The 14,047-nt window shown below is 61.8% G+C and overlaps 2 protein-coding genes across 2 annotated transcripts in view; both read left to right on the top strand.

Annotated features, from left to right (window-relative positions):
* The first annotated feature begins 4,197 nt into the window (after window positions 1–4,197).
* JAGN1 (jagunal vesicle mediated transporter 1) lies at window positions 4,198–6,252 on the top strand. The gene is made up of 2 exons (XM_032789877.2): window positions 4,198–4,481; window positions 5,021–6,252. Exons 1-2 carry the CDS (start codon window positions 4,228–4,230, stop codon window positions 5,481–5,483), a joined length of 717 nt encoding a protein of 238 aa, XP_032645768.1. The 5' UTR covers window positions 4,198–4,227; the 3' UTR covers window positions 5,484–6,252.
* Window positions 6,253–11,329: 5,077 nt separating this feature from the next.
* IL17RE (interleukin 17 receptor E) overlaps window positions 11,330–14,047 on the top strand; it is a 31,592-nt gene continuing 28,874 nt past the window's right edge. Inside the window, exon 1 of the mRNA XM_032789879.1 lies at window positions 11,330–11,500. Coding sequence (XP_032645770.1) covers window positions 11,330–11,500 — 171 coding nt within the window. The remainder of the gene's footprint in view (window positions 11,501–14,047) is intronic.

Genomic DNA, 14,047 nt, shown 5'->3' with positions numbered 1-14,047 from the left:
CGCCGGGCTTGACTTTCAGGTCAGACAGGTGCAGCGACCCTGAACCCACACAACGGTGCAACTCGGGGACAGACATAATCCAGGGAATGCCCAGCCATTCACAGACACCTAGCTCAGTCCAGCTCACTGGGCAGCCACATATTTGGACCCAGAATGGGACCCGGAGGTTCCATGGGCTCAACCATTCCAGCCTGCACCGGACCACCTCATCTGGTAATGGGAGGCCCAACCCTCTCGCGAGCTGGAGTCACTGCATCAGTGCCTCACCCGGGGGCCCGCACGGGAGGCATGTGCTTAGGCTCAGCCAAGACCCCGCCAGAGAGACAGGGCAGGGTGAGCAGGGGGCAACTGCTGCCAAATTCGGGGTGTGACACAAAAAATACCAACCACAGGAGCACTGCGACCCCTGTGGAAACATGCAGACCAGGCAGGACCCGGAGCAAGGGACACCACCAAGTGAAAGCGCAGTGGAGATTACACAAGCATCAATGTACTGCGGGCAAAGCCACCCTGCCATACGCTTGGGAACCCTCCACCAGATCAGACCCACCCCCCCACAACCTTAGGCCTGGGGATCCCCCACCCCACCCGACGCTCCCCCCCCCACACCCTCAGGTAGCGGCGTGATCCCTCCCCCAGCCGACCTTCCCCCCCCCACAGTACTTCGACCCCGCCTTGGCTAGGGATCACCTCCGCCCCAGACCGACCATCCCACCCATCACCCACTTGGCTGGGATCCTCCCCAGCAGACCCTCCCACAGCACACGACACCGTGGCTGGGAATTCACCTCCCGAAAAACCAGCCGACCCTCCCCACACACTGTGCATGGATCCCCCCCAGCCGACCTCCCCTCTACCACACACCCGTTAGCTGGGATAACCCCTCCCCCAGCAACCCTCCCCCCCACACCTCCTAGCTGGGGTATCCCCTCCCCCACCTAAACCCCCCCCCACACCACTGCGGGGTAGACCTGCCCCAGCGATCACCCCTGCTGGCCCCAGCCGATCCGCCCCCCACTACACCCCGTAGCTGGGGATCCCCTCCCCAGCCGGAACCTCCCCCCACATCCCACGTAGCTGGGGATCCCCTCCCCAGCCACACCACGTGCGTCCCCCCACGACCCCGTCACTGACACCCCGTCTTGCGACCTCCCCCCACCAGTATGGCTGGCGGATCCCCTCCTCACCACCCGCCCCCCCCACACCCGTAGCTGGGGATCCTCCCCCCACACACCCGATGCTGGGATCCCCCCCAGCCGACCCTCCCCCCCGCTGACCCCGTAGGCTGGGGATCCCTCCCCCGCCGACCTCCACACACAGCCACCGTTTGGGGATACTCCCCCAGCCGACCGCCTCCCACACCCGTAGACTGGGATCCCTCACCCGCCACAAACCCCACCAGTGCTGGGGATCCTCCCACAACCCGCAGTGGCCGACCGAACTCACCCCCCACACCCGTCGGGATCCCCTCCTCCAGCCACCCTAGTGGATCCCCCGGCCCCAACACCCGTGGCTGGGATTCCCCTCCACCCAGCCACCCTCCCCCACAACCCCGTAGCTGGGGATCCCCCAGCGTCCCCCACACACACCCGTGGCTGGGGATCCCCTACAACCGCACCCCCACCACACACCGTGCTGGGGATCCCCCAGCCGACCTCTCCCCCACGCCACACACGTGGCTGGGGAATCCCCTCCCCCACCGACTCCCCACCGAACCCTAGCTGGGGATCTCCTAACCCCGCGACCTCCCCTACACCCCGTAGCTGGGATCCCCCACCGACCCCCAGCCGACCCATGCGTATCCCCACCCCCACACCCCGAGCTGGGGATTCCCCAGACTCCCCCCCACCCACGGGATCACCTCCCCACACCACCATGGACTGGGGATCCCCCCAGCCACCCTACCCCACCACACCCCGTGGCTGGGGATCCCCCAGCCACCTCCCCCACCACAAAGCCCGTGGCTGAGAGGATCCCCCAGCCGACCCTACCCCCCCACAATACCCCGTAGGCTTGGGATCTCCCCACCACCTCCCCCCTAACACCCCGTAGGCTGGGATCCCCCCCCCCAACCAGCGACGCCCCCCACAACGCACACCCGTGGCTGGGGATTGCCCATCCCCACACACCATCACCGTAGCTGGATCCCCTCCCCCAGCCGACCCCCCCCCCCACAGCCACGCGTAGCTGGGATACACCCCCCCAGCACACTCACCCACCCCCGTGCTGGGGATCCCCTACCTCACCCCCCCTAGCGGGCCGCCCCACACACCCGTGCTGGGCCCCCGCGATCACAACGACTGGGAGACCCCCCACCAAAGCGTGCTGCGGACCCCCCACCGCCGATCCCGACCCCCGCACCCCTAGCTGGGGAACCCGCTCCCACAACCGTGGCTGGATCCTCCCCAGCCGAACCTCACACCGATGGATCCCCCGACCCTCCCACCCGGTGGGGCCCTCCCACCCCGGGTGGATCCCCAGGACCTGAGCCCCGCCCCACAGCCCCCTGCCACACTGCCAGGAGGAGCGCCCAGCCTCTGTCTGAACTCTAAGGTCTCGTCGGGCCTTCTTGCCGAGAGGCAACTCTAGTTACCTCACGCTGGGCGGCGGCACCGATCTATGGCTCTGCCTCCAAGGCCGGGACGCAGCAGGGGAGGAGCGAGGGCGTGGCCCGAGGGGCGTGTCCTCCGCCATGCCCAGGGGGAGAGCGAGGGGCGAGTCCCTGCCAGGGAGCTGGTGCCAATGCGGTGCAGGTGCCGAGCCTGCACACGGCCAGGTGTGCTGTGCTCGTCCCCTCCGCTGCCACAAACGGCCACCTCTGGGCTTGGTGCACAGCCGCACAGCTGTAGGGACACGGCCGTGTCGCTACACCTAGACTCAGCGTGAAGGCAAACGCGCTTTTGCCGTACTTTTGTTCGCAAAATACTTCCACACCCACGGAAGTGGCGTAGCATTAGTCAGCAGGAGAGCGCCCCGCCAAATAAAGTTGCGATTCACTCTACCACTTGCCGGGCAAAATTTGTTTTATGCGGGGAGGGGGGGGGGCTTCCGCACTTTGCAGAGAGAGAACAATGGGTGCTACCACCGCCTAAAGTAACAGCCACTTGGCTTTAACCGTCATGCACTAGGGAAAGGGTAAGGCAAACCTAAATGGCACGGGTGCTGAAGTGGTGCACACAAGCTGGATTTTCAGTGCACATCACTGCCCGGGTCCTGGCCAACTGTCTGGTGAGCGCTGCATTTCATCTAATTAAATTAAGTTTCTTAAACATTTTAAAACATTATTAAACTTTACATACAAACATATATTAGTTATAATTATAGAACAACTAGAAAGAGCCTCTAAAGACACTAAAAATATATGACTGGCATGCTAAAAACCTTAATAATAGTGATAAATTAAGACTCTAGACCTAGAACAAATTAGAGGTTGGGCCAAAAGAAACCTGATGAAGGTTCAACAAGACCAAGTGCAGAGCTCCATTAGGACGGAAAGAATCCCATTACACTTGTTACAGACGACTAGGAGACCGAATGACTAGGCAGGCATCTGGCCAGAAAAGGACCTAGGGTTACAGTGGACGAGAAAGCTGGATATATGAGTCAGCAAGTGTGCCCTTGTTGCCAAGAAAGGCTAATTGAATTTTGGACTGTATAAAGTAGGGGCAATTGCAAGCAGATAATAGAGACGCGATCATATCCCTCTATTCAACATTGGATGAGGCCTCATCTGGATACAGTGTCCAGTTTTGGGCCCCACACTACAAAGAATGATTGAAAATTGGAAAAGAGTCACAGCGGAGGGCAACAAAAATAGCTTAGGGGCTGGAGCACATGACTTAATAGGAGAAGGCGAGGGAACGGGATATTTAGTCTGACAGAGAGAAGGATGAGGGGGATTTGAGAAAACTGCTTTACAACTACGAAGGGGGTTCCAAAAGAGATGAGAGCTCAGCTGTTCTCGTGGTAACCTGAGAGAACAAGGAAGTAAATGGTACTCAAGTTGCAGTGAGGGGAGGTTTAGGTTGGATAATTAGGAAAACTTTTCACTCAGAGGGTGGTGAAGCACTGGAATGGGTCTAGGAGGTGGTGTACCCGCCCCTCTTCCTGGGGCTGGCTTGCTGCGGATCCCCACCTACAGGGTGTGGGGGGGGAGGGTCGGCTGGGGGAGGGGATCCCCAGCTATGGCAGGGTGGCTGCCCGCAGTCACATGATCTGTGTAATCCCATGCGCTTTCACTGGTGGTGCCCGGCTGGGCCTGCCTGGGATTCCTGCCATGTTTCCACAGGGTCGCAGTGCTCCTGTGGGTACTGGTGTCCACACCCCGAATGGCAGCATGTCCCCCTGCTCACCCTGCCCGTCTCTCTGGCAGGGCTTGGGCTGCCTAGCACCATGGCCTCCCGTGCGGGCCCCCGGGCTGAGGGCACTGATGGCAGTGACTACCAGCATCGCGAGAGGGTGGCCTCCCATTACCAGATGAGGTAGGTCCGAGTGCAGGCTGGGTTGAGCCCATGGAACCTCCGGTCCCCATTCTGGGTCCCTGCCCAGTGAGCTGGACTGAGCTGGTGTCTGTGAATGGCTGGGCATTCCCTGGAGTATGTCTGTCCCCAGGGCACCGTGTGCTGGGATTCAAGGGTCGCTGCACCTGTCTGACCTGAAAGTCCAAGCCAGGGCAGAGTGGGGGTGTCCAGGGCAGGTCTGTTACGCTGCAGTGCAGCCTTCTCCTCGCCCAGCCCAGGGGAAAGCCAAAGGGGCTGTGCACATCAGCTCTGGATCACGAGCAGTTCCCACCAGAGTGAGCATTGCAGGCTGGTGCCCTGCCCCTGTCAGGGGTGTTCCTGCTTGTGGCTTTGGCTGGCAGGGGGCAGCCTTGCTCTGTTGGGGTCCTGGGTTCAGGCAGGCTTCAGGCTCTGCCCACAGATCTCTGCTGCCTCAGAGTCCCTCCTGCCCCTCCTGCTTAGGCAAAGCTAGGGAGCCCACCGAAGTGCTACCCTGAGCTTGGCTTTCTCCCTCTCCACAGTGTGGCCCTGAAGTCCGAGATAAAGAAGCTGATCTACATGCAGGTGGCCATCTGGCTGCTGCTCCTGGCCCAGATGTGTGTGGGTCACCTGAAGCTGCTGCCCCATGACCAGGTGGCTATGCCCTACCAGTGGGAGTACCCCTACCTGCTCAGCATCATCCCTTCTCTCTTCGGCCTCATGTCCTTCCCCCGCAACAACATCAGCTACCTGGTGCTGTCCATGATCAGCACAGGCCTGTTCTCGGTGGCACCCCTCATCTACGGCAGCATGGAGATGTTCCCCATGGCACAGCAGCTCTACCGCCATGGCAAGGCCTACCGCTTCATCTTCGGCTTTTCCGCCGTCTCCGTCATGTACCTGCTGGTGGTGGTGGCGGTGCAGGTGCACGGCTGGCAGCTCTACTACAGCAAGAAGCTCCTGGACTCCTGGTTCACCAGCACGCAGGAGAAGAAGAAGAAATGAAGAGGGACTGGGGGTGGGGGGGCTGGATGGCACCACGGTGGGGTCCCCATTTTTGGGCCGCTCTGCTGCTAAACACTGAAAGCTCCCTGTAGGCTGGGCTACCCTGCCAGGCACCCAGCCGGAGTGTGCTCAGGGTTCCTCCAACCCTAGCCCTGGCTGGCAGTGACTGAATGTTCTTCAGTGGCTGGTGGCCAGGGCTGGGTAGGAGGGCAGCTTCTGATATCACCAGGGTACCTTCACCAGAAGTCCCCTGGCAGCACGTGGCTCTGGTTGGCTGGGATGAGAGGGGCATGCATGATGGGAGTGGCCTGGGGGCAGCCACCAGCCCTTACTGATCTCCCCATTTCATGGAGCAGAAACGTGCCCTGACCCCAGTGCCTCTGTGCTGAAGTCTGACAACATGGCACAGCCCCAGGGCTGCAGACGGTGGTTGGTGTGGTGCTGCCCGCTCCCACAGTGGCTTGTGCTGTGCTGGGCCAATGTCTGTGTCTGAGGCCCAGTCTGCACCAGTGTCCTGCCCAGATTGCCCTGGAGGCAGGCAGGGCCTTCGCTTCCCCTGCAGCTGGGTGAATTCCATGCCTCTGCCTGGCTCCAGGTCACCAGAGAGTCCGTGGTCTCAGGCCAGGTGCCTCCCAGCCCCCGGTGCCGCTTGCTGCGAGAGGGGCGGTGCCCCCAGTGCTGCTTGCTGCGAGAGGGGTGGCGCTGGGGTCGAGGGGGGTCGGGCCGGTGCCGCTTGCTGTGAGAGGGGCTGGGCTGGGGCCGAGGGGGGTTGGGCCAGCACCCCCGGTGTCACTTGCTGCGAGGGGCTGGGCTGGGGCCAAGGGGGGTCGGCCCAGCCCCCCTCATAGTGTCACTTGCTATGAGGGGGGCTGGGCGGGGGCAGAGGGGGGTCGGGCCAGCACCCCCGGTGTCACTTGCTGCGAGAGGGGCTGGGCTGGGGCAGAGGGGGGTCAGGCTGGCACCCCCGGTGTCGCTTGCTGCGAGAGGGGCTGGGCTGGGGCAGAGGGGGGTTGGCCCAGCACCCCCAGTGTCGCTTGCTGCAAGAGGGCTGGGCTGGGGCAGAGGGGGGTCGGGCTGGTGCCACTTGCTGCGAGAGGAGCTGGGCTGGGGCAGAGGGGGGTTGGGCCAGCACCCCCGGTGTCGCTTGCTGCGAGAGGGGCTGGGCTGGGGCCGAGGGGGGTCGGGCCGGCGCCGCTTGCTGCGAGAGGGGCTGGGCTGGGGCAGAGGGGGTTGGGCTGGTGCCACTTGCTGCGAGAGGGGCTGGGCTGGGGCAGAGGGGGGTCGGGCTGGTGCCACTTGCTGCGAAAGGGGCTGGGCTGGGGCCGAGGGGGGTTGGGCCGATGCCACTTGCTGCGAGAGGGGCTGGGCTGGGGCAGAGGGGGGTCAGGCCGGCACCCCCGGTGTCGCTTGCTGCGGGAGGGGCTGGGCTGCTGCCCTTGCCCCCAGCGCTGGCACAAGCTGCTTCTCCTGCATGAGTGACCCAAAAGGATGAAATAAAGAGCAACGTTGCTGAGCATGCAGCCTCCAGACTGTCTGCCGGGCATGGGGAAAGGGCAGATAGGCTCACTGCCCTGGGTTGATTTGTGTCCCTTAGCTCCCCCCCCCCCCCCCAGTCTGTGCTGCTGTCGGATCCCCAGAAACCCTGGGGATGACAGACCCCTGCTGATCTGCCCTTCCCCCCAACGTGGCTTTGGCCTCCCAGCCGCCATCTATGACCTCTGAGAGAGGAGCCTATTGCCCCTCCTGAAAGCCAGCCATGGCTGCAGGTGGCTCCTGTCCCCATGCCTGGACCCTGGCCAGCCTTTCAGATGCTGTGTTGGGCCCTGGCCTGGTGGGGTGGCTGCAGGGCAGGGTGCTGGGCACAGGCTGGTTCACCCTGAAGAGAGAGGCCTGCTCGTACCACCGGTTGTGCACCTGCCAGTAGCCTCAGTGATACAGCCGGAGAAGCTAACGGCTTGGGTGCCCAGCCCAAGGCTGCCTGTTCCTGCCCCTTTGCTATGGGCTCTGCCTGTCCTCCCAGTCGCTGGGGCGAGGGAGAGCCTGTTTCAGCAGCCATTAGAGGTAGTGCCTCGGGGGCCTGGGGAGTAAGGTGGTCCTGATCTGAGGCTGCACCATAGTGACAGGCCAGAGAAGAGGTGGCAGGGCCTGGGTGAGGAGGGACATACCAGTTGTGGTGCTGGGTGGCCCTGCCTTAGGGGGCAGTTCTTTGGGTGGTGCCTGGGAGTGGGGGTGGGGTGGGGTGATGGAGCATGGTTCTGCCTTGGTGCCATGGCATCTGCTTGTGCCCCTGGGGGCAGGACCTGATCCTGTGTCTGATGCCACCCTTGGAGGGGTCCCTTCCTGTCAGTGTCTTGCTGTGTGCCCATCTTGCAGACCCATGGGCTTTGGGACCAGCTATGTGGGCCCCCTGCAGTGGGCCAGAGCCCCAGGGGTCCCACTCAGGCCTCGGCTCCATCCCACTGCTCTGGCCCACGAGCTCTGCCCAGCGGGTCCCCCTGAGACAGAGCCAGGCAGAGACTCAGAGTACCCTAAGGAGCAGCCCCCCTCTGCCAGCGCCAGCAGAGACACAGGCAGCGTGGGCCTAGCCTGGTTCATCAGTCCCCTGAACCTAGCGCAGGCAGCCCTGGGGAGCCCAAAGAAAGGACGGTTCCCCCAGAGCCCAGCCAAGCTGTAGAGACCCCCGTGGGTTCCCACTCTGCCTCCCGTCTCTCTGATCCCCTGCCGGACTCCGGGGGGCGCCCCCCACCCGCAGCCAGTGCTTAACCTCCTCTTCCCGAGCTGGGGAGAGTCCTGGTCCCTCTGGGGTTGTGGTTGCTAGGTGCTGGATTCCCCGTTGGCTTCCTCATGCTCCACTGATGGGGGCATTAAAGTCCAGGCGGCGACGTGACACCCTCCCTCTGTCTGCTAGCCTGCCCCAGAGCACACAGCCCTCCCCCTCCCTGCAACAAGGCAGCAGAGGGGAAACTGAGGCGCGCTGGCTTCATACCAATATTACAAACTTCCCACTAAGTGATGCTGAGGGCTAGGCTGTTCGCTTTCAAACACGGGGCTCTTCTGCCATCTCTGTGCCCGGGCGTGCTGAGCCTTGGGCTGCCACCAGCAGGACCTCCCCCCCAGACCGAGCCCAGCCGCCACGTGAGGAGCAGGCTGCCGCCGCACGTGCTGCCCGCTGCGTGGGTTCGGTGCAGGCTGCTGCAGTCTCACAGGAAGCGTGAAAGAAACCAGGTCAACCGCCGTGTTCCCATTACCCTGCGGCGGGGGCAGCGGGGAGACAGGGAGCTTTCAGGGGGCAGCGCCTGCTGTGGGGGGCAGCGGGGAGACAGGGAGCTTTCAGGGGGCAGCGCCTGCTGTGGGGGGCAGCGGGGAGACAGGGAGCTTTCAGGGGGCAGCGCCTGCTGTGGGGGGCAGCGGGGAGACAGGGAGCTTTCAGGGGGCAGCGCCTGCTGTGGGGGGCAGCGGGGAGACAGGGAGCTTTCAGGGGGCAGCGCCTGCTGTGGGGGGCAGCGGGGAGACAGGGAGCTTTCAGGGGGCAGCGCCTGCTGTGGGGGGCAGCGGGGAGAAAAGAAGAGATCATCGCAACCGCCATCATGACACTCTTAGAGAGGATGCCTATTGCCCTCCTGAAAGCCAGCCATGGCTGCAAGGTGCTCTCCCCATGACTGACCCCTGGCCAGCCTTTCAGATGCTGTTTGCCCTGCTGGTGGGTGGCCTGGCAGAGCAGGTGCTGGCACAGGCTGGTCCCCTGAATAGAGAGAGCCTGCTCGTACCACCGGGTTGTCACCCTGCCACTAGCCCAAGTGATTACAGCCCGGAAGAAGCTAAAACGGCTGGGTGCCCAGCCAAAGGCTGCCTGTTCACTGCCCGCTTGCTATGGGCCGCCTGTCTGCCAGTCGCTGGGCGAGGGATAAGCCGTTTCAGCAACCATTAGAGGTAGTGCCCGGGGGCCTGGGATAAGTGTCTGATCTGAGGCTGCAACATAGTGACAGCCAGATGAAGAGGCCAGGGCCTGGGTAGAGGAGGACATACCAGTGTGTGCTGGGTGCCCTGCTTAGGGGCAGTCTTTGGGTGGTGCCTGGAGTGGGTGGGGGGGGATGGAGGCATGTTCTGCCCTTGGTGCCATGCACTGCTTGTGCCCAACAACTGGGCAGGACACCTGATACCTGTGTCTGAATCACCTTGAGGGTCCCTTCCTGTCATGTCTTGCTGTTGCCCATCTTGCAGACCCATGGGCTGGGACCAGCTATGTTGGCCCCTGCATGGAGCCAGAGCCCGCAAGGGCCCACCTCAAGGCACAGACTCATCCAACTGCTCTGGCCCCAACGAGCTCTGCCCAGCGGGTCCCCCTGAGGACAGAGCCAGGCAGAGACTCAGAGTACCCTAAGAGCAGCCCCCTCTGCCACCGCGCCAGCAAGACACAGGCCAGACGGGCCCTACCTGGTTCATCATCCCGCTGAACCTAGCGCAGCAGCCCTGGAAGCAAAAGAAAAGGACGGTTCCCCCAAGCCCAGCCAAGCGTAGAGAACCCCCGTGGTTCCAACTCTGCTCCCGTCTCCGATCACCACTGCCGACTCCGGGGGCCCCCGCCCCCCACCCGCAGCCAGTTCTTACCTCCTCTTTCCCGAGCTGGGAGAGTCCTGGTCCCATCCTGGGTTGGGTTGCTAAGTGCTGGATTCCCTGGCTTCCTCATGCACACTGATGGGGCATTAAAGTCCAGGCGCGACTGAACATCCTCCCTTCTTCGCTAGCCTGCCCCCAGAGACACACAGCCCTCCCCCTGCCCTCAACATAGGCAGCAGATGGGAAACTGAACAGCGCCTGGCTCATACCAAATATACAAAACTTTCCCACATAACTGAATAGCTGAGGCTAGCTGTTCTCTTCAAACACGGGCTCTTCGCCATCTCTGTGCCCGGCGTGCTGAGCCTTGGGCTGCCACGCCAGCAGGAACCTCTTCCCCCCAGACACGAGCCCAGCCGCCACGTGAGGAGCAGCTGCCGCCGCACGTGCTGCCCGCGCGTGGTTTTCTGGTCTGGCGTCGGCCCAAGGCTGCTGCAAGTCTTCACAGGAAGCGTGGAAACCCAGGTTCAAAACACACGCCTGTAGTTCCCATACCACTGTCGCTGGGTACGCATGCGGATCGAGAGCAGGAGCTTTCAGGGAGCGTCTGTCCGCAGCGCCTGCGGGGCAGAGCTGGGAGACAGGAGCTTTCAGGTCGCAGCGCCTGCTGTGGGGGACTAGCGGGGAGACAGGTAGCTGCGGGGAGGCAGCTCTGCGTGGACCGGCAGTAAGGTAGGAGTGACCAGGGAAGCTTTACAGGGGCAGCAGCCTCTGTCCCAGGCCTGACTGGATGCCCGCGGGCTGCTGGCGAATAATTTCCCATCACATGTACTGAGCTTGGCGAAACCGCGGCTCCCTCGTGGGGAGCGCGCCCTCCCATATGTTGTCTCCTGGAGTGTACCAGGCGCCCCAGTGTTAGTTGCCCTGCTTGCTGGGGGGTTTCTTGGGGCATGCTCTGGCAGTAGTACCACCCCGCGCTTTCTTGTGGTGGTGCACCCCTGCACAAGTCTGTGCCCCCTGCCAGGTGAGTAGCAGAGTCTCGGCACCCCTCGCCTGGGCACCCCCTGCCCCGTCAGGTCCCATCGTGGACCTCCTCCCAGGGCCAGCGCGGCAGCTCCAATCCTGCCGCCCATTACCCCGCCGCACCTGGTGCGCCCGCCAGGTACCTTGGCACCAGCAACTGGCGGAGGCGCGTGGGGCGCCCCCTGATCAAGCCGAGAGCAGAGCCCGGATGCTGGAGCTGCGCGGGGCGGAGTCCGGGTGGCTTCGCCCCGCCCGCCCCGCGAATGATGAAGCGAGGCGGGCGAGAAGCGGAGACCGGCCTGGCCGGTCCGTGCGCCAGCCATGAGCGCCAGTCCGCTGATCGCGCGGCCCCGCACCCCCGCTCCATGCTGCTGGCCGCCGTCCTGCTGCTGGCACGCCCGGTCGGAGCGCCGCGCCCCCGCGTCACTGCCAACTTCGTAAGGACCGGGTTGGGGGCTGCGGGGTCCCGGGGCCGGAGCCGGAGCCGGGGGGGTCATCTCGGCACCTACCCGCTCCCAGAGCCCCGGGCGGGCACCCAGAGGCGAGGGACCGGGGCAGACGGGGACTCCGGCGGGGAGGCGGCGGGTCGGGCAGCTCCGTGCCCCGCTCGCTGGCCGGGCTCTCCCCGGGAGCCGGACTAGAATCAGCCGTGGCTGGGCCGGTGCCCCGGTCGGGGGCGCTTTGGGAACTGGGCACAAGCGAACCGGGTGGGAATGGGGGGCGCCCCCCTGGGGAGCGCGGTTGTAGGGCGCTAGGCCGCCGTTGGGCCCGGCCTGACCCCACCTGGGTGCGGCAGGTGTAAATGGAGTCTGGGTGAGCTGGGGCCGGGCCCGGTGCTTTGTGTTCCGTGTGGCCGAGCCCCCAGGGCTGGGTCGGTAGCAGGAGTGAAGAGAACGGGGTTGTTTGGGTGGCAGGTGCAGTAACTAGCCGGGCTGTGTAATGATGAAGAAATGGCTGGTCCAGCAGCTAGCAAGAAACGGCGCAAAATGAGACTAGGACAAAACCTGGAGGGGGAGGGAGCCACGGCCATTAATCTCTTTTGGGCCAGGGCAGAGGTCAGTTCTGCATTGCAGGGTTAGAAACCTGCCCTGCAGCAAGGGGCTCGGTCTGATTAGCTCCCCTACCAGCTGGGCCAGGGTGAGTGAGCCCAGCCTGGCCGTGCCCCACAGAAACAAAGAGTGGGCAAGGGGCTCTTGGCTCCAGCAGCGAAGGGGTAACCCGGCCCTGGGGCTGGAGGCTGATGCCAGACAAATTTGGGTGCTAATTTTGGACAGGGAGAGGAATTAGAACTGTTTCCTGGGACAGGGGGGTGGAGGATTCTCCATCCCTGGCTGTGGTTCAGTGAGGAGGGGGGGTTTGCTAACAGCTCTGCTCGAGGGGTTACAGCGGGCAGGTCTCTGCCCTGGGCTGCACACGGGGCCAGACTAGGGGATCCCATGGTCCCTGCTGGCCTGGGGACATAGGACTGAAACGTGGGCAGCAGGTTAAAATGGAGGAAAGGAACCTCTTCTTTACACTGGACGTAATTAGCCAGTGGAACTTACTGCCACATGGAATCCTTGAAGCCAAGAGCAAGCTCAGGGGCACTTATGTGAAGAATGAGGGTGCCTGTGATTACGCGGGGAGCAGAATCAGTGTGTGGGCAGGGCTGTGCGTGAGCCAGGCACCTACTGCTGGGGCCAGGGGAGCATTCCAGAAATGCCAGGGAGGCTCCTGTTCCTGCTGGGAGCAGCTGGTGCTGGCTACTGCTGGGGAGGGGGGAAAAGAGAGGTGGATTCCCTGGGGTCCCTATGTGAGGGAGGGGATGGATTCCTCACTACAGGTAAAAAGAACGAGGAGTCCTTGTTGTACCTTAGAGACGAAGACGTTTATCTGAGCACAAGCTTTCGTGGGCTACAGCCCACTTCATCAGATGCGAGGATTGGAACATACAGTAGGAAGATAGATATATACACAGAGAACATGAAAAAGTGTGGGTTGCCATACTAACTATGAAGAGACTAATCAGTTAAGCTGGGCAATTATCAGCAGGGGAAACAAAACTTTTGCAGTGATAATCAGGATGGCCCATTTCCAACAGTAGACAAGAAGGTGTGAGTAACAGTAGGGGAAAAAATTAACGTGCAAAAATAGTTTTACTTTGTGTAATGACCCATCCACGCCTAGTCTTTATTCAAGCCTAATTTAATGGTGTCCAGTTTGCAAATTAATTCCAATTCTGCAGTTTCTTGTTAGAGTCTGTTTTTTAATTTTTTTGTTGAATAATTGCGACTTTTTGGTCTATAATAGAATGACCAGGGAGATTGAAGTGTTCTCCGACTAGTTTTTGAATGTTATAATTCTTGACATCTGATTTGCGTAGAGACTGTCCGGTTTGGCCAATGTACATGGCAGAGGGGCATTGCTGGCACATATCACATTGGTAGATGTGCAGGTGAACAAGCCCCAGATGGTGTGGCTGATGTGATTAAGTCCTATGATGGTGTCCCCTGTATAGATACGTGGACAGCCTCTACGCAAAAGCTTATGCTCAAATAAATGTGTTAGTCTCTAAGGTGCCACAAGGACTCCTCATTGTTTTTGCTGATACAGGCTATCATGGCTACTGCTCCGAAACCTGTCATAGAATCATAGAATATCAGGGTTGGAAGGGACCTCAGGAGGTATCTAGTCCAACCCCCTGCTCAAAGCAGGACCAACCCCAACTAAATCATCCCAGCCAGGGCTTTGTCAAGCCTGACCTTAAAAACCTCTAAGGAAGAAGATACCACCACTTCCCTAGGGAACCCATTCCAGTGCTTCACCACTCTCCTAGTGAAAAAGTTTTCCCTAATATCCAACTTAACCTCCCCCACTGCAACTTGAGACCATTACTCCTTGTTCTGTCATCAGGTACCACTGAGAACAGTCTAGATCCATCCTCTTTGGAACCCCCTTTCAGGTAGTTGAAAGCAGCTATCAAATCCCCCTCACTTTTCTTCTGC

The sequence above is a fragment of the Chelonoidis abingdonii genome, chromosome 17 (assembly GCF_003597395.2).
Source record: "Chelonoidis abingdonii isolate Lonesome George chromosome 17, CheloAbing_2.0, whole genome shotgun sequence".
In the NCBI taxonomy this organism is placed as follows: domain Eukaryota; kingdom Metazoa; phylum Chordata; order Testudines; family Testudinidae; genus Chelonoidis; species Chelonoidis abingdonii.
Note: the sequence above shows the minus strand (reverse complement) of the source record. Positions and strands in the feature narration are given on the sequence as shown.